At 39.5% G+C, this 24,048-nt stretch overlaps 2 protein-coding genes across 2 annotated transcripts; both read right to left on the reverse strand.

The window, feature by feature from the left end:
• Positions 1 to 3,569: 3,569 nt before the first annotated feature.
• Positions 3,570 to 4,088, reverse strand: LOC145127443 (uncharacterized). Its single transcript, XM_079062638.1, has one exon. It carries the CDS (start codon positions 4,086 to 4,088, stop codon positions 3,570 to 3,572), a length of 519 nt encoding a protein of 172 aa, XP_078918764.1.
• Positions 4,089 to 4,091: 3 nt separating this feature from the next.
• Positions 4,092 to 6,011, reverse strand: LOC145127444 (uncharacterized). Its single transcript, XM_079062639.1, has one exon. It carries the CDS (start codon positions 6,009 to 6,011, stop codon positions 4,092 to 4,094), a length of 1,920 nt encoding a protein of 639 aa, XP_078918765.1.
• Between the last annotated feature and the right edge of the window lie 18,037 nt (positions 6,012 to 24,048).

Below are 24,048 nucleotides of genomic sequence, written 5' to 3' on the forward strand. Positions count from 1 at the left end.
GGACTTTATGACTTGCAAGCCATCGACCTTCACTGGAAAAGAAGATCCTGTCGGAGTAATGGATCGGATCTCGGAAATGGAATTGGCTTTCATGACTTTTGATTGCCAAGGCAAGTTACAAACCACCTTTGCAGTGCGTCAGTTCAGGGGTAGTGCTGCTCGTTGGTGGAACACTTTGGGGAAAACCCTAAGCCCTAATGAGCCACTGCAACTGACTTGGGCAGAGTTCTTGGTGCACTTCAAGCGCAAGTACTGCTCGGCCCAAAACGTACTTGAGTTAGAAAACCAATTTCTAACATTGAAGAAGGAGAGTATGACCGTTGACGAATATACGAATAACTTCACAGACAAAATGGAGTTTGCTTTGCGTATTGTCCCAGATGAGCTGGCGAAAATTGACAGGTACGCAAAGGGACTTCCATGGGAGTATGCGGTGCCAGTACGTCAGGCACTTACTTTGGAGGCAACTATCTGGGCTGTCAAGTCTGTTGAAGATATGATAAAAGGGAGAGCCGCCAGCAAGGTTGAAGTTGGCGAAAAGAGAAAGTTTGAAGGAACTTCAGGTTCCAATAAAAAGAACAAGTTCTCGAACACTGGTTCGAGAAAATTCGGAGGAGGAGCCGAAGCCAAGTGGTGTGACAAGTGCAAGAAGAAACATGTTGGGAAGTGTAGCGTGGAACTCACTTGTTACAAGTGTGGAAAGCAAGGGCATTATGCCAATAATTGCACCTTCACTAATAACGTCTGTCATGGGTGCCATGAAGAAGGGCATATTTTGAAGGATTGCCCGAAGAAGAAAGACGCAGCGAAACCCAATCTGCCACCAAAGCCGAAGGCGAGGTCCTTTCAGATGACACTTGAAGCTGCGAAAGAAGAAGCCGATGTCGCTTCAGGTACCTTTCTCGTAAACGAATTGCCTGCCCAAATTTTGTTTGATTCTGGAGCCAATTACTCCTTTATTTCACATGAATTTGGTCGAAAACTAGCTTTGCCTGTAGATAGACTAATTAATGCTATAATAGTCGAGATTGCTAGTGGCAAGTTTGTACCTGTTAGCCATCGTATGAAAAACATCCTCATTGACTTGGATGGGAATAAGTTCCACGAGGAATTATTTCCTATCGTGTTAAATGGATTCGACATAGTTTTAGGAATGGATTGGCTTAGCGCCAATGATGCCGAAATATTATGTAGAAAGAAGATAGTAAAAGTAAACCCGCCAGAGAAAGAGTCGTTTATGGTGTACGAAGACAAACGCAGAGTAAACTCTGGAATCATTTCCCTAATGGAAGCCAAAAAGTGTTTGGCCAAGGGGTGTACATCATATCTAGCGTTCGTGATCGATGCTCAGAAGGAAAAGAAGGAGGTGCAGGATATTCCGGTGGTGTGTGATTATCCGGAAGTCTTTCCCGAAGATCTTTCCGGATTGCCCCCTGATCGACAAATAGAATTTCGTATCGACTTGTTACCAGGAACGACGCCGATAGCAAAAGCACCATATCGATTAGCACCAACAGAGATGAAAGAACTTATGACACAACTTCAGGAGTTATTGGACAAAGGTTTCATTCGACCTAATCCATAACCCTGGGGAGCCCCTGTGTTATTTGTAAAGAAGAAAGACGGGAGCATGAGAATGTGCATCGATTACAGAGAGCTGAATAAAGCGACGATAAAGAACAAGTACCCGTTGCCGAGGATCGATGACCTGTTCGACCAGTTGCAAGGTTCGAGCTATTTCTCGAAGATCGATCTTAGGTCCGAATACCATCAACTAAAGGTGAGAGAGCAGGATATCGAGAAGACTGCGTTCAGAACAAGATATGGACACTATGAATTTTTGGTTATGTCGTTCGGATTAACCAATGCCCCATCAGCTTTCATGGATTTGATGAACAGGGTTTGTAAACCATACCTTGATAAATCCGTGATAGTATTCATAGACGATATCTTGATCTATTCGAAAAGCAAGAAGGAGCACGAAAAGCATCTGCGCGAAGTGCTAGAAGTTCTGAAAAAGGAGAAGCTGTATGCAAAGTTCTCCAAATGTGAATTTTGGATTCAAGAAGTCCAATTTTTAGGTCATGTGGTTAACCAAGAAGGAATAATGGTTGACCCAGCAAAGATTGAAGCTGTAATGAAGTGGGAACAACCAAAAAGTCCTACGGAGATTCGAAGCTTTTTAGGATTAGCCGGATATTATCGTCGATTTATCCAAGGCTTTTCTTCGATCGCTACTCCATTAACAGCTTTGACCCACAAAGGAGCTACTTATGCTTGGAATGAGAAGCATAAGGAAGACTTTGAGAAGTTAAAGAAGAGATTGTGTGAAGCATCGATTCTTTCGTTACCAGAAGGAGTTGATGACTTCGCAGTCTATAGTGATGCCTCTGGAGTTGGGTTAGGATGTGTTCTGACCCAAAGGGATAAAGTGATAGCGTATGCATCGAGGCAATTGAAAGAGCATGAAAAGAACTACCCCACTCATGATCTGGAGTTGGCAGCGGTAGTATTCGCCTTAAAGATATGGAGGCACTATCTTTATGGTACTAAATGCAAACTTTTCACTGATCATAAGAGTCTTCAATATCTCTTTAATCAGAAGGAATTAAACATGAGGCAACGGCGCTGGCTGGAGTTACTCAAGGACTACGACTGTGAGATACTTTACCACCCTGGTAAAGCAAATGTTGTTGCTGATGCTCTCAGTCGGAAGGTGAATCTTGAAAAGAGAAGGCCAAGAGCGTTGAGAATTGAAGTTGTCTCTACAATTGTGGAAAGTATAAAGAAAGCTCAGGAGGAAGCTTTAGAGAAAAATGACCGGAAGGAGGAACGTTTGGGTAAAATGTTGGTGTTTGATACAAACGGTCAAGGACTGAAAGTATTCAAAGATAGGATTTGGGTACCTAAGACGGGAGGAGTAAGAGATCTTCTGATGGAAGAAGCTCACAAGACCATGTACTCGATTCATCCCGGCAGTACGAAAATGTATAGGGATCTAAAACCCTATTACTGGTGGCCGACGATGAAGCTTGATGTTGCTAAGTATGTGGCCAAATGTGTAACTTGTGCTAGGGTTAAGGCACAACATCAGAAACTGTATGGGAGTTTAGAACCTTTACCTGTACCCATGGGTAAATGGGAGGACATCACAATGGATTTTGTGACTAAACTGCCCAGAACAAGGAACGGTCACGACATGATTTGGGTGGTCGTTGATCGCTTCACTAAGAGTGCGCATTTCATAGCGCTAACGAGAAATGGTCTATGGATAAACTTGCGAATTCTTACATGAAGGAAATTGTGAGGCTTCACGGTGTTCCGTTAACGATTGTATCCGATCGTGACAGCCGTTTTACCTCAAGGTTTTGGAGAAGTCTACAAGAGGAATTGGGTACCAAGTTGTGTTTGAGTACAGCTCAGGGGCGGAACACAAGCGTTACAACAAGGGGGGGGGGGCGGAATCAAAACTTCATAATTAAATATATAAACAAATTTTATTTGGTTCAAATTTCTGACATATCAAAAGTGTAAAAAAGAAAAACAATATAACTATGTTACATCATTTATCAAAGTGGAACGCGGCGATCTTTTGCATTTTTAAAGTCTTGTACAACTGTCTCTAAACTAATCTTTTCAGCAAGTTCCCGTTCGAAGTGCAAAACCAATGAGTCATTCAAAAACTCGTCTTCCATTTTATTCCGTAACTTTGTTTTAATGAGGTTCATTGCTGAAAATGACCTCTCCGTTGTAGCAGTAGAAACTGGAAGAGTAAGTACAAGACTAGCTACTCGATAAATAAGATGAAAGTTCGTTATTCTTCTAGTCTTTATAAGCCATTGACACAATTCTGACACAGATGTCAATAGTTTATAATCTGCATGTTGAACGACATCAATCTCATAATGTTGAAGTTGTATCTTCAAAACTACTTTCTCTTGTTCATTGAAATCTTCAGGATAAAACTTCTCTACTAACTTAATTACATCACCACTTCGAAAGGGCTCATTAACACTTTTAGGATCTAAAGTTGTTGAAAGTCGAAGCAATTCTGTTGATCTATCACTGAATCGATGATTTATTTCCATTAATTAACAATTAATTGCTTCATAAAATATATCCACTCGGTAATGATGTTCAAGTGTATGATCACTACCCTCGTTACGTGCTCGAGCCCCTCTACTAAAGTATGGAGAAGACATATCGGGGATATCAATGTTCCGCTCCTGACAAAATGACATAACAAGAGAGAGTAAACCATCCCATCTTTCATCTTTCATTTTTTGCAATAACAATTTGGTGGATGCAACTAGCCTCAATGCATTACAAATATCTTGAGATTGTCTTTGTAAAGCTTGACAAAGCAAATCGGTGATCTCCATTATTTCTTTCTCGAGATGAAGAACAAAAATGAACTCAAATGTAGTAATAGCCTCATATGCTGAATCTGCATCGCCTTTGATTGAACCGGTTCCATCCTTAATAATTTTAAGTAAAACCTCACAAGTTGGACTAAACATTTTGATTAAGCTTGAAACTGATTTGAGGTGAGAACTCCATCTAGTATCACCAGCTCGTTGTAATGTACCAATTTGATTAAGACCTCTACCTGTCTCTAACTCGTCAATAGAAATCTTATATGCAATTTCCTCAGCTTGTGCATCTCTAAGTTGGTCGGTACGCTTGGAGGAAGCACCAACAACATTGATAACAAAAGATAATCGAGTAAAAAACTTTTGTAATACAACAACTCCTTGTGAAGCAGCCACTAATGCTAATTGTAATCGATGGGCAAAACAATGAACATAGTATGCATAAGGACAATCATTTGAAATCAATGCTTGCAAACCCTTGAAATTACCTCGCATATTGCTTGCACCATCATACCCTTGACCACGAATTGACTTAAGATCAAGATTGTTACGTGACAATACATAATAAATTGCATTCTTAAGAGTTTTTGCTGTAGTGTTAGGTACATGAACAAGCCCAAAGAAACGCTCCATAATAAAGCCATCTTTATTTAAAAATCTCAAAACAATTGACATTTGTTCTTTATTAGACTGATCGCGTGCTTCATCAACAAGTAAACAAAATTTTCCACCATTAATCTCCTCACAAATCATCTTCCTCACCTTAGTTGATATAAGGTTTAAAATCTCTTTTTGAATTGATGGTGATGTATATAATGCATGTTTAGGAGCAGTACGAAACAATTCTTCCAACTCTGTGTTAAAATCACCAAGTGCCTTCAATATTTCACGAAAATTTCCTTTGTTTATAGAATCTTGTCCTTCATCGTGGCCTCTATATGCAATTCCTTGAAAGGCACACAAACGGACTGTATAAATAGTAGCCTTCAATCTCAATCTATTATTTTTACGCTCTTCTTCTGTAAATGTCTCAAACACATTCCGTATATCTTGCACCTCATTTAACAAATCATCACATGATTTTTGTGCAACATTGTGAAAAGATGTACACTCAGAGCCCATGTGCTGCAAAAAGGCACAATTTTTTCCACCAACTTTCTTCCAGTTCTGAAATCCATCTATAGTAAATGCTCGTTGGCCGTAGTGTCCCATTCCAGAAGGTTTGTTGAATAGAAAACACGGAAAACAAAATGCAGCATCTAAGCTCTTCGAATATTCAAGCCAAGGAAATAACTTAAACCAAGAAACTTGAAAACTACGTTTATGGGTTTCAGGTCCAGATTTCGGATATACAGAAAGTGTTTGTTGAAAGGGACCAAGATTAATATATGCTCGCATAATAGTATCTCGTTGACTAACAGGATAATCATAAATTTGCTTACGCAAACCAGGATCTCGTTCTAATGTACTAAGATCAATTTCATTATTTTCAAGATGAGTTTTTTTGAAACGGTTCTGACGAACATTAGGCATGGGGGAATCTTCATCCAAAACAATCTCCGGCAGGTTTTCAGAATCTTGAGTAGAACTTGAGTATTTTCTTTTGAAAAATCCATCAATAGTAGATTGTTTTTTCATGTTGATATAAACTACACAATCAAATTTACTAACAATTAACAAATAACAATATAAAATATATACAAATAGAGTATTTTATTTTCAAAAAATAATATAAAATGCATATAATTTTAATTTGTTTCATATTGTTATATAATTTTAATTTGTTTCATATCATAATAACAAATATAAATACACACAAATATATGATAATACTATATATATATATATATATATATATATATATATATATATCATCCGTTCAAGAAAACTTATATACAATTAAATAAAAACCATTTAAAATAAATAATAAAGTAATAATTATTAATCTCTTAAATCAGTAAATACTATTGTCTAGTTGTATGTATGTGTAGTCATAATCAACATGAACCATTTTCTACTTTTTCTATTTTATTTATATGTTGTTGACTAACAACAGAGAAAAAGCAATAAATAGACCTACCTATAAAGAAAAGAAGAGTCAAAAAGCTAAATACCTTTAACTGAGAATGGAATGGAGATCTACGAAGAAAAAACTTGGGGAAAGGCGGAAAGCTCCAGTAGGCTAGCACTCAAGCGCAAGGCGGTTGGCGGTCAAGTCTCAATCCAGGCTCCGGCGACTAGTAAAGAGGCGAGAGGGCGTACGGTACGAACAATCCGGCGACCGGAAAAAGTACAAGAAAACAACAGCCTTAACTGGTGAAGTTTTTCCGGTGAGTTTCAAGACGTAGTTTTTCGACGGCCGGAATAAATTTTGGGTTTTGGTTTTCACTTTTCAGTTTTGTTAAAGGATTAAAAATGATGTAAATTTGATTAGAATTTGGGGTTTTTATAGATTTTTATAGATATTGTCATATTGAGTTTCCTTATTTTATAAATTCTACAGAAACAAGGTTGTTTTGATTTTGTTATTGATCTTCCGGAAATTTTGTTACTTGTTATTCCTATCCAGATTGCATAGCTTTAAGATATTATTTATATAGACTAATAGACATGATCTGGAAACCGGGGGGGGGGGGCAAATATGCCATTCTAGTTATTTTTTTCAACTTGGTTATGCATATACGGGTATTAGGAGACCCAAAAGCGGGGAGGCCATGGCCTCCCCCGACCCCTATGACGGTCTGCCCCTGGTACAACTTACCATCCTCAAACCGATGGTCAAAGCGAACGAACGATTCAAACATTGGAGGATATGCTGAGAGCATGTACCCTAGAATTCCAAGGTAACTAGGATGAACACTTACCTCTAGTAGAACTTTCCTATAATAATAGTTTCCACTCAATCATTAAGATGGCACCTTATCATGCTTTGTATGGAGAAAAGTGTCGAATGCCATCATGTTGGCTGGAAGATGGGGAAAAGCAGTTTATGGGACCTGAGATAGTCCATCAAACTGCTGAAAAGTTGAAAGTGATAAGGGAAAGGATGTTAGCAGCTCAAGATCGACAAAAGAGTTATGCTGACAAGAAAAGACAACCGATATCCTTCGAAGTTGGAGATTCGGTTTTACTTAAAGTCTCGCCGTGGAAGGGACTTATAAGATTTGGTAAAAGGGGAAAGTTGAGTCCAAGGTTTATTGGACCATTTAAAGTTCTTCAGAGGATCGGGAATCAAGCTTACAAGCTAGAATTACCAGAAGAACTGGAGGGTATTCATAACACCTTTCATGTGTGTTATTTGAGAAAGTTCACGGGAGATGTGCCCGACATAATTCCCATTTCTGAATTAAGGTTGGATGAAAACAAGAGGTTGATTGAAGAACCTGAGGCAATCGTTGACCGTAAGACTAAGAAGTTGCGACGCAAGATGGTCGATTTAGTGCTTGTGCGTTGCAAACATACGAATGGGCCAAATCTCACCTGGGAAACGGAGAGTGACATGATGAGTCGCTACCCGCAGTTGTTTGGTGATATGTGATTCCGGGGACGGAATCATCCTAAGGGGGAGAGAATTGTAATGCCCGTGTTTCTAGGCTAGGCATTAATATTGATATGATAGTCTAGGTTAACCTTTGTAACTCATTTTGAAGAAATGAAAAGGAATTATGTGAATATTATGTGTTTTATGTGTTTTATGCTTAATTACTAGGAGTTAATTAATTAAGAATAAAAATGAGCGTCGAAAATAAATATTAGATAAAGCTGATATCTATTAAGAAAGTTGTAGTGGTCGTGACAAGGATTACAGATATATAAAGTGTTGGATTAGTGTCTAAGTCCGTAATTATATTTGGTATGTACTTGACCCGAGTGTGCATGGTCCTTTTGGGTTGCCTTCACCAAAGCAACCTGACAAGGTAATTTGATATGAGAGAGAAGATATTATGGTTTATTAATATATTATAAGAATAATATATTAAAGGAGAAATCATATTTATTTAATTAGTATTAGTCATAAATTAATTAGGAATTAATTTGGTGACTAAAAGAGATTAATTAAATAAAGGGGTATAAACTGTCAAATGTGTGATAGTTGAGTTTTGGGCTGGGAAACCTAATGGAGTAAGGGGGAACGAAATTATGATGAGGGATCATCATATTTTAGTCCAAGGGCCTCATTCCAGAAGGTTCCTTGGGCTGCTTGGTGGCTAAGCTATCCATTAGGGTTTAGACTGAAACCCTAGCACCCTACAGTATAAATAGATGCCCTATGCTTCAATTTTAGGCCACTTGATTCCAAGGGAAACCCTAGGGCCGAAATTAGCATCCTTCCCCTCTCTCTCTTAATTGCCTTCTTGCTTCAAGGTGTTTGTGAGCCATTAGAGGCACTACAATTGTGGTGCTTGCTTTCAAGAGTTCAAGAGATCAAGGAAACTAGTTGTTATTGCAATATAACAACAAAGGTATGTCTACTACACTTCTATATGATTTTCGAAAATTATAGAAGCATGCTAGGGTTTATTTTGTGTTCATATAGTTGTATGTCTTATAGTGAAAACATAGATCCAATTAGGGTTGCATGCACACATAGGATTGTTTGTATAAAACCTATCAGTGGTATCAGAGCCATTGGTTTTTGTTTTCAATTTGATTTGATACATATTATGAATTTGACAAAGGGTTTATGGCAAGTAAACCCTAAGGCTTGGTGTTTTTCGAAAATAGGGTTAAGAAACCCTAGTTGGCGATTTTTTGTAGGGTTCTTAAACTTTTTTTTTGCCTAGCCTCCAAATTTCGAAATTAGGGTTATGAAACCCTAGGGATTTCGAAAATCCCTTGCCCCCCCAAGACAAGACCCCAAAATTTTAGGGATTTGGATAATGCCATCTTTGTGATTATCAACTTAATTGTTTAAACTAGATAATTGAAGATCTTGACTTATCCTTTCCATAAATTCGAAATCTAGGGGATAAAAAGGATTAGGATAAATTAATTGTTAATTTTATGACAATCCTTCATGATTTAATAATTTAAATTAATTGTTTAATTTTGATAATTATTAAATCAAAGATTTTTGGTGTTTAAAATTTTAAATTAAATTGTCTAATTTTCGAAAATTTTAAATGCAACAAAGACACTAGTATTTTAAAATGTTTTAAAATACACCCTTATACAATTATGATATTATAAGATTAATTATTATATATATGTATAAGAATAAGCTAGTCTTATCGCTAGTAGGCCTCATTCACGAAGCCAGTCTATAAGGTGGGTATAAGGTTGCTGCCTATAAAATGGCGCTTAATGGATGTACACTCACATCTACCGCTTGCTTGACTGGTGGAGGGTCGTTAGCCGAACGGATAGGATAGGGCACTTAATTCCTCATTATAAGTATAATGGAAATATTAAAGTAACTACATTGTTTTACAAATTCCCACTCTTAGTTACTTTAGGGTAAAATGTGAAAATGATGCTATTCCATGGAATTACACTTTGTACCCCTGTCAAACGTTAGTGGAGCGTGCGTGGTTAACCAGCACACTAATTTGGGATTGACATTGGTGACAAAGGGTGGTTCGAAGTCTTATCATAGATCAATGGAGCGTGCGTGGCTAACCAGCACATTGATTAGGTGATGAAGACATTGAGTGCACCATGATGATTCGCATGGTTATTCACAAACTTGTTTGCGATCCTCGGCATCCCAGTCGCAAATTTGAAGTGCATATTGAGATTTAAACATGCCATTGAAATGTTCAATGAATCTCAAAAGAAATCTAGGAATTTTCAAATACATATAAAACTTAACCTCTTTCGTTTTTCATGGTGAAAATTAGTGAATCGTCATTCACTTACCTTCAAATTATTTACTTTTAGATTACGACATCCTTTTTCTAAGTTGTAAATAATGTTGTTGGATCCTAGCCCTAATTTCTCATGTGGGTGTTTAATTAGGGATTCATTCTAATCAAACTTTGTTCCTTTCTATTTCAGATGTCAAACGCAAACGCAAACAACAACACTTCTGGGTCATTCTCGTTGATGAACCTGTGTCAAAAAGTGACATTTGATGGCTCGAACTTCAACGAGTGGATGAGATACATTCGCATGATAACTCGTTATGAGGACAAAGAATATGTCCTAGACGAGAAGCTTGAAAGGATCAACCCAGAAGAAGCTACTCCTGAAGAGATGGCCGCCTTTGAGGCCCACGAGCGTGATGCAACGAAAGTTCATTGCATCATGTTGGCCACCATGAACCTCGAACTCCAAAAGTCCTATGAGGACATGTATCCATATGAGATGCATCAAGATTTGCTGGACAGGTACCACCAGAGCGTGAGGCAAGAGCGCTATGAGATCATCACCAACATGATCACCGCTAAGATAGGGAGTGGAGAATCCCTAACTGCTCATTTGCAAAGAATGCAAAGATATGTTGATCGTCTTCTCAAACTTAATGTTAAGTTTGATGAGGATTTGGCTATCGACATCATCCTCCACTCCTTGCCTTCCTGCTACAGCCAGTTCAGAATGACCTACCACATGAATAAGGAAGAGGTCACCCTAAGTAAGCTTCAAGGGCTCCTGAGGACAGCTGAGAGCAACCTCAAGGACAAATCTGTTGCATCATCCTCTACTGTAGCTGCTCATGTGTTGGCAATTGGCCAAGGAAAGGGAAAGAAAAGGAAGGCTCCTTACAAGAGCCACCATAAGGGTAAGACCCAAGATGGTTCTTCTTCTAGTGGGACCAAAGCAGGTTCTGTTAAGCCCTCTTCTGACCCCAAGGAAGCAGAGTGCTTCTATTGCCACCAGAAGGGCCACTGGAAACGAAGCTGCCCTAAATATCTGCAAGATATTAAGGATGGGAAGATAAAACCCACCTTCGCAGGTATGTATTTAATTAAATCTAATAACTCATCATTTGCTACTTCATGGGTTCTTGATACAGGGTGTGGTTACCATATTTGTTCTGATATGCAGGGCCTAAAAAGAAGTAGGGAAGTGGAGCATGGAAGGATAAGCTTGATCATGGGAAACAAGAAGTCTTCACCAGTAACCAAGATCGGAGTTTATTCCTTAGTGTTGAGTAATGGGTTAGGGCTAGATTTAAATAATTGTTGCTATTCGCCAGATATGGCAAGAAACATCATTTCTTTTCATGGTTTGTTTAGACAAGGTTTCAGATATTCATTTGATAATAGTAATGGTTCTATTAATGCTTATTTGAATGGTGTCTTTTATTTCAATGCATTACCTTGTAATGGGATTTATGAATCTGTGTTAGTTATTGATAATTTAGGAAATGATGTTTTGAATATTGATTCGTCCACAAGTTTGGACAAAGCATGCTTGTGGCATTGTCGCCTTGGCCATGTGAACAAGAAACGCATAGCCCAACTCCAAAAGGATGGAGTCTTGGAGTCTTTCGACCTTAGGGACGATGACGTGTGTGAGTCTTGTTTACTTGGGAAGATGACCAAGTCACCCTTTACTGGCACATGTGAAAGGGGTGAGGGTGTATTGGATCTCATACACACAGATGTATGTGGACCCTTTAGATCCACCACAAGGGACGCTTGTCGCTTCTACGTGACTTTTACAGACGATTATAGCAGATATGGATATATCTACTTAATCAAGCAAAAGTCAGAAACTTTTGAAAAGTTCAAAGAGTTCAAGAATGAAGTGGAGAATCAGTTGGGCAGGAAAATCAAGATGCTTCGATCTGATCGAGGGGGAGAGTACCTAAGTCTTGAGTTTCACGACTATCTGAAAGAGTGTGGAATAGTTTCACAATTGACGCCTCCTAGAACGCCACAATTGAATGGTGTGGCTGAGAGACATAATCGAACCTTGTTGGACATGGTTCGCTCTATGATGAGTCGTGCTTCGTTACCAATCTCATTCTGTGGGTATGCCTTGGAGACTGCCGCCCATATCCTTAACTTAGTTCCCACCAAGAAGGTTACCAAAACGCCTCACGAGATGTGGACAGGGAAAGCTCCCTCGTTAGCACATATCAAGGTTTGGGGTTGTGAAGCTTTCGTGAGACGAGAGACTCACGACAAGCTAGAACCTCGTAGTGAGAAGTGTTATTTCATCGGCTATCCACAGAAGTCTTTTGGTTATCTCTTCTATAGACCAAATGACAATGTTGTCTTTGTTGCTAGGAGAGGGGTTTTCAGAGAAAGAGAACTCATAAGCCAAGAAGACAGTGGGAGTCAGATTGACCTTGAAGAGCTTCAAGAGTCAGGAGAAGAAGGAACCTCTGACACTGGCATGCAACCTGAGGAGGAAACTCCTGTTGAACCTATTGACCAGTCCTTACCTCTTAGACGTTCAAGTAGAGTTGTTGTTCCACCCCAGTTTTATGGTTTCCATATTACTACTGACGGGGATACGTTTATTAGTGATAGTACACTAGTAAATCTGGACGAACCTAACAGCTACAAGGAAGCCATGGCAGGCCCAGAGTCTGCTAAATGGAAAGAGGCAATGGACAGCGAGATTCAGTCCATGTATGACAACCAAGTTTGGAATTTGGTTGATAATGTACCAGGTCGTAAGACGGTCGGGTGCAAGTGGATCTTCAAGAAGAAGACAGACATGGATGGGAAAGTGCACACTTATAAAGCGCGATTGGTCGCGAAGGGCTTTACTCAAACTCCTGGAGTTGACTATGATGAGACCTTCTCACCAGTTGCGAAAATAAAGTCTATTAGGGTAATGCTTGCGATAGCTGCGTTTCATGATTATGAAATTTGGCAGATGGACGTAAAAACCGCTTTCCTAAATGGGAAGTTGGCTGAGGATGTTTACATGAATCAGCCAGAGGGTTTTGTCGATGCAAAGCATCCAAATAGAGTGTGCAAGCTTGAGAAATCCATTTATGGATTAAAGCAAGCATCTCGCAGATGGAATCTTTGTTTTGACGAGAAGGTCAAAGAGTTTGGATTTCTGCGAAATGAAGATGAGTCATGTGTATATGTCAAGGCCAGTGGGAGTATAGTGAGCTTCCTCGTATTGTATGCCGATGACATACTACTCATAGGAAATGACATCCCAACATTGCAGGAGGTCAAGTCCTGGCTTGGGAAGTGTTTCGCTATGAAGGACCTCGGAGAGGCTGCATATATTCTGGGAATAAGGATAGTGAGAGACAGAAGTAAGAGACTGATAGGACTCAGTCAGGATACATACTTGGAAAGGGTACTAAAACGTTTTAGTATGGAAAATTCCAAGAAAGGGGAGTTACCAATCCAATGCAATACCAAACTGAGTAAGACTCAGAGCCCGAGTACAGAGGCAGAAATAGCTGATATGAGCCGAGTACCTTACGCTTCCGCAGTTGGCTCAATTATGTACGCTATGACCTGTACTCGCCCTGATGTGGCTTTCGCTTTGAGCATGGTCAGCAGATATCAAGGGAATCCTGGTAGGGCACATTGGATTGCTGTCAAGAATATTCTTAAGTACCTACGAAGGACCAAGGAATGGTTTCTAGTCCTCGGTGGGAGTGATGACTTAAGGGTGCGAGGGTACAGTGACGCTAGTTTCCAGACAGATCGGGATAATTACCGATCACAGTCGGGCTGGGTCTTTACCCTGAATGGAGGAGTAGTGACTTGGAAAAGTTCCAAGCAAGAAACCGTAGCTGATTCACCGTGCGAATCAGAGTACATTGCGGCGAGCGAGGCGTCAAAGGAGGCTATATGGTTGAAGAACTTCATTGGAGACCTTGGAGTTGTGCCATCCATAAAAGAGCCCATGGAAATTTTCTGTGATAATGAAGGAGCGGTTACCTTAACCAAGGAACCAAGGGATCATGGCAGATCTCGTCATATCGACAGGAAATACCATTTTATTAGACATCGAGTAGAAGAGGGACTCCTCGTTGTGAAGAGGGTATCGTCAGAAGATAACCCAGCAGATCCCCTCACGAAGGGACTGAGTAGGGTTAAGCATTTGCAGCACGCTAGGAGCGTAGGGCTGAAGGACGGTATTAGTTTAGATTAGATAGGTAGGAAACTTGTAATGGATGATCATGTATTCAACATTTGATGATTAAATAAAGGTGTGTTATTTATAAGAAAGCTTCTATCTTGTGTTGATTATTTATCTATTGTTTCAATTTTGCATGTTTTGACTTCCTGAATAATAAGATTATTCGAACAGTCCACAATCGTTCATATGTTGGAAGTAGATATGAAGGAAGATTGTCATAAATTTGTTTGTAGATTGTCTGAAAAGTTTTAGACATAGCAAAGGTTTGCTGCAAAGTTTATGAGTGCTTATGAAATTTGTATTGAGCATTGGAATAGACCCACACTTGCTGGTATCACTTCATGAATGTTATCACAAGTGATCGCAAGATGATAATATCATATAATCTTTAAACCTAGAGATATGGTTATTGTTTGCTAGTTGATTATACATTGATAATGCGAAAACGCATCAGTAACTTGATGTTATAAAACGCATTGTTGTGTGTGGTTTAACTAGTAAATGATAAAGGCATATTAGTCGACGTTTTTCTGTTCCTTTTATTCTATGAGAATAAAAGCGATATCTTGGCCACTTGATGATTTGGTTTGACTTATGTGCCGGGCCCGGTCAGGATGAAGTTGATGTGTTCAACTGAGTTCTATGTCGAACAAATCAGAGATCAAGAAATAAAATGCTAAACAATAAGTATTGTTAGCATGATATCTAGAACAGAGGATTATACGATCCCTTATCTGAAGGACAGATTATTGGTCAGAGTTGACAGCGGCTATTGAAAGCTACGATTGCTAATCGGATACGGAAGTCATATGTGAGATGTAGTTACTAGACTTATCCAAGTGGGAGACTATTGGATTAGTGTCTAAGTCCGTAACTATATTTGGTATGTACTTGACCCGAGTGTGCATGGTCCTTTTGGGTTGCCTTCACCAAAGCAACTTGACAAGGTAATTTGATATGAGAGAGAAGATATTATGGTTTATTAATATATTATAAGAATAATATATTAAAGGAGAAATCATATTTATTTAATTAGTATTAGTCATAAATTAATTAGGAATTAATTTGGTGACTAAAAGAGATTAATTAAATAAAGGGGTATAAACTGTCAAATGTGTGATAGTTGAGTTTTGGGCTGGGAAACCTAATGGAGTAAGGGGGAACGAAATTATGATGAGGGATCATCATATTTTCGTCCAAGGGCCTCATTCCAGAAGGTTCCTTGGGCTGCTTGGTGGCTAAGCTATCCATTAGGGTTTAGACTGAAACCCTAGCACCCTACAGTATAAATAGATGCCCTATGCTTCAATTTTAGGCCACTTGATTCCAAGGGAAACCCTAGGGCCGAAATTAGCATCCTTCCCCTCTCTCTCTTAATTGCCTTCTTGCTTCAAGGTGTTTGTGAGCCATTAGAGGCACTACAATTGTGGTGCTTGCTTTCAAGAGTTCAAGAGATCAAGGAAACTAGTTGTTATTGCAATATAACAACAAAGGTATGTCTACTACACTTCTATATGATTTTCGAAAATTATAGAAGCATGCTAGGGTTTATTTTGTGTTCATATAGTTGTATGTCTTATAGTGAAAACATAGATCCAATTAGGGTTGCATGCACACATAGGATTGTTTGTATAAAACCTAATATAAAGAATACCAAAATCCGAGTTATAACGAAGAAGTTATGACCTGTCGAAGTTTCACGACAAAACCGGCACGGTGCTGAATGTCGTAAAAAGTGAGTTTTTGATAAACTACTTTTTAGCCTTAGTGATCTAAACAAAACTCGTAGTGTTCGTTAAACCGAGAGTAGATATAAAAAGAACGCCCAAATCTGACTTTGTATGAGGAAGTTATGATTTTTCGAAGTTTCAGCTTAGCAGTAGACAGCTAAAAACTCGAATTTTAGATCGAGTGATTTTTAGCCGACACGACCTAAACGAGAATCGAAGGTCTCGTCAATAGTAGCACAACGGTAAAAAGACAGACGAAAACGGATGTCGGATGAAGAAGTTATGAATTTTTAACGGATTTTCTGTCCCGGTCTGTTAAAAATAATAAAATAAAAATTAAAGTCAAAAATAGCCGACGAAGTCTAAACGAAAGTTGTAGAGCATAATTTTACCTACGCGTGCATATAAAGAACGTCAAAAACGGAGCTCGTATGCGAAAGTTATGGATTTTAGAAGTTTTGGTGCGAAAATCGAGAAAAAATCCCCAAAACCGAGAAATCTCGCATACGTGGACTTCGGCCACGTGTCTTCGCCTCGCATCCGACGCGTATCTGGAATATTGCTGAGTCATCCGAGCTGCTGAGTCATCCGAAGTGGTCCAATGGGTGTCCGACGCGTTCCCTTTATCACGTGTCCGAGCCTTCGCAGTGAGCCACGAAACCCCCCTCCTCGGATCCGGACTTCGGTCCAATCAGAACAAGCCAGCGAGCCCCTCGCACGCGCAACCCACGTGCGAGCCACCTGCAAGCCTTCGGATCTTCTGACGCGTAGAGGCTTCTCAGCCCTTGGATCAGCAGCCTCGGCCCCTATAAATAGGAGGGTGCGAGACCTCCCGGGGGTATTTTGAAAACTTGTCACTTTTAGCCCCTAAACCCATATTTCTTTCATTCTAACATCCCCCAAAGCCCCAGTATCAATTATAACCCCCGGAATACGCCACGAAGTGCCCGAGAAGCCCGAACAATTTATCTTTTCGGTTTCGAAGCCCGACCTTCGCAGAGCCCGGTTTCTCAATAAAACTCCCGGTTTTATTAGAAACGATCGTTTTAGGAAACGAATTGCTGCCCGATTTTCATCAAAACATGTGAGTGTATAGTTACTTTCACTTTACACATAGATATGAAGTATTTACCTTAAAATACGTGTTATGTGTAAATATATTAATTGTTTATTTGAGGTGACTGTTGAATAGATGTTTTATACAAGTTTTAAACTGTATATGTATTTTATCTACAAATATGTTGGGTAGAACATGGGTAGACGAAATAGTCGATGGGTGTTAAAATGATGAGAGGCCTCGGTGTTGTTGTTGTTGTTATTGGTGAAGTCGTCTAACGGAGTATAGATGACGACCACGGACCTTTCTAGACAGTCCAGTGGCACACTAGCAGGTTCGCAACTTGTAGGTGTTGATGAACTAAATGTTCATTGGTGTACTCCAATCCCCCTCATGGTTGCCTTTAGGACATGTATGGCTGAGGAAACCCCTTAGCAGTAGTGTCCATCCCGATGATATTCCTTAGGCTAGGTCCCTTGTGATAGACGTTTAGGGACATAAAGTGAGGACAACGGGAATGGGTAATCAGGGTTATTGTTGATTGGTGAACTTAATAAATTTATTATTATTGTGGGTTGAAAACCCTATATGCTCATCAGGCTCCCAAGCTTGACCCACTCAGCTTTTTATGATTACAGGTAGTGGACCCCGAGCATAGTCGGAGGACGATGAGAGATTTTTGGATTATAGGCCAGTAGTTGTAAATAACTGTTGTAAGGCTTATAATGTCTTGTTTATGCTTTTGATCTGTATCGGAACATGACATCCCGAGGTTTTGATATGAAATGAAACTATACATTTCTTATAGAAAGGTTTTAATAAACTTTTATCATGTTTTGTTTTGGGGACCTATTCCGCAACATCTTTTGAAAAGATTTCTCTGATTTTATTTTAAAAAGCATAAATTAAATCGGTCTTTTCTGGCCGAGAAATTAGGGGATGTCACATTACGGTACTTCCATAAGCACCATAATAACCCATAGCAGATCATTCTTAACCGTTGTATCCTTCTTGTGCCTCGACCACAGTTATCAATAAAGTTTAGTAAATCATTAACGTTGTTGAACGATTGATTAGGTAAATTACACCACTGGAAAATATTTTCTCTAATCAAACGAGCGAATGGACAGAGAACGAGAATATGGTCAACACAGTCATCTCCATTAATACACGCTCCACACTCTATCGATGCAATCTCCACCCCCTCAATCTAAGGGCAGTTAATGAAGGAATTTTCTTTTGCATTGCTCTCCATATGAAACAGTTCACTTTGATTGGCACCATTTTACACCAAGTAATATTGGGTAGGATAGGATTTGGATCTGCTTTCTGGTCAATGACCCTCCTTAAGGCACTCACAAAATATTCTTTATTGGAATCAAGTGTGCATATCCAATTATCATCCCTATTTGTCAAACTCACCATGGATAGATCCCGTTGTAGATTAGAAAGTTCCTCACCCAACCCCAATTGACGAGGACAGGACTTCCAATGGCCTTCAAAGGCCCCTTCATAAAATCTATCAGCCACAGTGCACCGTTTCCTAGATTCAAGAGCGTAAAGAGAAGGGTATTTGTTTTTTAGTATCTCCTCCCCGACCCAATTATCATACCAAAATTTGGAATTATCACCTGATTTAATTTGGAGTTTGAAAATGTCACTGATCTCAATGCCATGTTTTTTGAGGTCTTTTCTTACTGATGCAATGTTGTACCAAACACCCCTGATGTTGTTATTTGCCATATAATCATGAGCTTTATTATTTAGAGAATGCAGCCCTTTTACAACTCTTCCCCACAGTGATTCTTTCTCCTTCTTTAAGCGCCACCACCACTTAACTGTTAAGCCAATATTCAGTGCTCGGATTGATCCAATACCTAAGCCACCTGCAGATTTTGATGCCACCACTTTATTCCAGGAAACCCAATGTATTCGTTTTTTTTCCTCATCACCGCCCCATAAGAATTTCCTTCTTATCCTCTCTAGTGCTTCTGTGACTGCCACCGGTGCGATGAAGAGGGAAAAATAGTAGGTAGGCAAATTCCCTAGCACAGCAGAGATTAGTGTTATGCGTCCACCAAATGAGAGGGATTTAGACTTCCAAGATGTTAATTTCGATTGGAATTTATCGATGATGGGTTTCCAATTTCTTATGAGATTCATATTAGCACCTATAGGTACTCCAAGATAATTGAATGGAAATGATCCAGAGTTACAACCAAGGATACTAGCCCAACTCGAGGTTTCAATTTCAGAAGCACAAATTCTGAATACCCTAGATTTGGAGAAGTTAACTTTGAGCCCAGACGCAACATGAAAGCATTTAAGTATTCGATCAAGATTTTTGAGATTAGGCCTAGACCATTCCCCAATGAATAAAGCGTTATCGGCGTATAATAAGTGATTTAACTCGGGTCCACCGTTAGGTATTTGAATACCTCTGAATAACCCTTTATATTTGGCCGCTTCCAAAGCAGCATTCAGTCCCTCCATTGCGATTATAAATAGGAACGGGGAAAGTGGGTCTCCCTGACGAACGCCTTTGGAGATCTCAAATTCGTCCGTAGGTGACCCATTGACTATAACCGAGGCACGAGATGAATTTAGACAACCCCGTATCCATAACCGCCATTTGCATCCGAAACCCATCTGAGAGAGAACCGAATCTAGATATTCCCAGTTTACTGAATCGAAGGCTTTATCAAAGTCCACCTTGAACAGTAATATCTTTTTCTTCACTTTTTTTGCCCATGAATATAGCTCGTTAATCACTAGTGGGCCATCAAGTATGTTTCTATCTTCTACATAAGCAGACTGTACTTCACTTATGACACCACCGATTACTCTTTTGATTCTAGTTGCAAGCGTCTTCGAGATGATCTTGTAAATACAACCTATCAGACTGATAGGACGATAATTTGATAAAGAAGATGGATCTTTGATCTTAGGCGCAAGGGTAATGAATGATGAATTGCAACCACGTGCAAGGGTACCGAATTTATCAAAGTGTAGAATACAGTTGAACACATCAACCTTGAGGACGTCCCAGTAAGTCTTGATGAATTTGAAAGTAAATTCGTCCGGCCTGGGGGCCTTTTCACCACCACATGCCCAAACCGCTTCTTTTATTTCCTCTATTGTGAAGGGTGCATCCAATCTGATAGCATCCATCATAGATATTGATTTAAGATAAGGACTAATCAGTTTGGGTCTCGATCTCCTAGTTTCAGTGAATTTGTCTTTGAAAAAATTCAAAGCTTCCTTTTTTATTTCGTCAACTGATGAGACCCACACCCCGTTCACCAACAGTTCATCAATCTTATTTTTCTTGTTGTTGGAATTTATGAATCCATGGAAGAATTTGGTGTTTTCATCGCCTTCCACCGCCCATTTAACCCTTGATTTTTTCTTCAAATCTAACATTGCAATTCTTTCAAGTTCCATAATTTTTTGGATACCATGGCTGCGAGTATCTAATTCTTCGTCAATAAGGGTTCTAGATTCCGCTAAGGACTCTAGTTGAGCAACTTTGGCTCTTATGTTGAGAATCTCCTGATTTTCGTTTTTATCCACCAAGTTCTTCCACTTTTTAATCTCTTCTTTAAGATACTTCAGTTTGGCTCCAAGGTACGCATCTGAGTTACCGAATCCAATAAATTTGTTCCATGCATCTTTAACTGTGTCTTCAAAACCTTCCTTTAACAACCACGAATTGAACAACTTGAAGGGAGGAGGTCCGTGATCCGATAAGCGAGAGATCATAGTGATATGACTATGATCAGAAATTTCTCTTGGGTGGGTGGTGACGACAAGCGACGGGAAGACATTTAGGAAATGTTGACATGCCAAGAATCTGTCAAGTTTGCTCAGTTTAGCATCCACCCTTGTCATGTATGTGAATTTTTCTCCGCCCATGTTGAAGTCATGTAACTCCGCTTCCTGAATGAATTTGTTAAACGCTGAGGCACTAGAAGAACAATATAAGGAGTTGAATCTCTCATCAGGTCGTCTGACTACGTTGAAGTCACCGAACATGATCCAGTTTCCTGGATGCAAACTTTTTATTTCCAACAGTTCCTGCCACAACTCCTTCTGGTCACCAAGATTATGAGGTCCATATATGTTCGCGAATATAGTGTCTCCATTGATACCAATCCAGTCACCAATAACAATTAGCTAATTTCTTGATTTTATTGCCTCTTTTTTTTGAAACACCTGTTATTCCACATGGATATTAATCCTCCGGATCGTCCAGTTGAATTCACTCCATCATAGTCGTAATCATGATTTCCCCAACACCCTTGAACATCCACCTTTTCGTATTCAAGTAATTGAGTTTTCCTGTAGCCCAATGAAGTTGACTTTGTGACGATGTTTTAGCCTATGAACCCAATTAACTTTCATTACCTCCCCGATACCTCTAATATTGAGAGAAAGGCAGTTCATTGTAAACCATTTTGCTCATCGGATTCGCCCACAACATCTGCAAGCCCTGGGTCTTGCAAATCAAATTGAAATCCAACTGCACAACCAATTTTGACAGTTTCTAGAATATCACCTGATCGCGTATCTTCATTGCAATCTCCCAAAGAATCGAAATGATTTTGATTTCCCAATGCCTGATTTAGGTTAGTGGCAACCGGATCTGGATGCGAGGGACTTAATTGACACTTGTCTCTTTTCCTTTTTTTGTGTCGTGGTCCTCCACTGTTAGAGTTCTTCGATTAGGCCAATGATGATTTGAAAGAGAATGGAGAACTTTTGTTGTTTGGAAATAGGCCAAAACAGCCAAGAGGTACTAAGTTTTGAATCGGCCCAATATCAGGGAGTTTACTGGTATGTGCCACCAAGATAGGTGTCATGTGCTCCATATTCTCATTAATGCAAAGTTGGGTTCCAATGTATTGATTTTGGGGGATTTCAATCGTTGCCGACGCTTTGGGAATATGAAACTTGTCATTAGTGTTGTCGACACGATTCTCAATTATCGGTGGTTCCGTTGCCGGAAGGTTTGTTCCGACCGCCTCAATGCTAACCGGATTTCCAAATGCGCTTACGTTATTGTTGTCGACACAATTCTCGATTATTGGTGGTTCCGTTTCCGGAAGGTTTGTTCCAACCGCCTCAGTGCTAACCGGATTTCCAAATGCACTTACGTTACCGTCGACTTCCACCGGTGACTTCGTCTCTCCCTGTTTTTTACTATCATCGTTAGGTCTAAAATCTCCTTCTTCCTGTTCTTCGACTGCCATCCATGTGTCTGAGACACCTTCAATATCCTCTTCATCATCAGATTCCTCTACCTTGTCGAATGGTATTGGTTTGAATGGAGACCAATCGTCTGTATACTTGACTACTCCAACTTGATATTCTACACCATCGGCCACAATTGTTATTTCTTCGTTGATCCATTTCCTCGCTGAAGTTATTACACCGACCATGCCCATGGAGTAGTCTCTTCTGGTTGAGATGTTATCAAATGGGTTGATGACCTTGCCGAATCGTCGTGCAATGGTAGAAAAGTTGTTTTCGTCCCATAATGCTAACGGGACACCAAGGATTTTAATCCAAGCTATTCTTTCGTATTGCAAATCATGTTGATCCGCACTTACAATCCACTTGAACCAATCTCTCCATCTTTTTTCGTCACGTAGGAATTCCTCAGCGCTGACTGAGTATTTAAACTTGATAGCAAGTCTGAGGCCACCTAAATATTTAGTTTCATTTTTCATTATGTTCAGAGTATGCATCGTTCCCATGTGGTCTAAGCTATGCATTTCACCTATTAATACACTCTTTTTGATCTATTCCTTCATAATAGTTTGAGAAGCGAGCACAATTGGAGGTGGTTTGGTTATATGTGGCCTTTCCACCGTCCCTGTCAGTGCTTGTTTGTAGGATCTGGAGTCTATGTTGCTAGGAGGTTGTGGCTGGGCACTAGCAAAATCGGAGTTGACTTTCCTCATGGTAATAGGCTGTTTGTGGACGACATAAGTGTTCAGTGGGAATGGCTTACGTTGGTGCTTTGCAATGTTGACGGATAGCACCTTGTTCTGACATTTGATACCCTGCAACCTTTCCTCCATAGCTCTGACGTTGACCACATCCACGAATCTAACAAACGCGAAGTTGTTCCTGTTGTAATCCTTTTTGCCCCCCAAGTATACGTCCACTATCTTTCCGTACTCACTAAACAGTTTACGTATTTCCTCCTTCCTTATACCATCAGGATATCCTGTCACGTAGAAATTCGTGATCGCTCCTTCGCCGTGAGACTTTGCATTCTTCTTTCGCCGGACTTCTGTCCACCCACCGGTGGGATGGTGACCTTTCATATTAATTCGTCGCTATGGAACAACTTTTTACACAGGTGAGTTTGTTTTCATTCTTATAAGTTCAATATTTACGCAAATTGTCATATAGATTAAATTTTGTTTGTTTATTAATTATTCCTATTTTCTTAGATATGTCAGACTAGGTATATGTAAACAATAAAAAAATATACCTCTTTATTGTGCTTGTGTCTTCAGAGTAAATGGAAGCAATTAAATATGGAGAACTGCAAAGCCTTTACCATTCTCGGTCAAATCACCTACACACACATATATCACATACATACACCTTTAACTTTTTGACTTCTCCATAACATTACCGGAGAAAAATAACTCTGATTTCTCAATTCTTGTAAATCTAACCTTTTGTTTTTAACGATAACGCTTGAAAACCATATGAAATGCTTGTCGGAAAATATCTCTGCCGAAATTCGTGACCAAAAAGCACACCTAGTCGTGTTGAACTCACCGGGATGCCTAAACAGTAGTCGGAAAAGCTCGTTGGAAAACATCAACAGAAAAACATCGCATACTCATATATGATT

The sequence above is a fragment of the Lactuca virosa genome, chromosome 7 (assembly GCF_052849685.1).
Source record: "Lactuca virosa cultivar CGN04683 chromosome 7, Lactuca_virosa_CGN04683_v6, whole genome shotgun sequence".
NCBI classification, from domain to species: Eukaryota; Viridiplantae; Streptophyta; class Magnoliopsida; order Asterales; family Asteraceae; genus Lactuca; species Lactuca virosa.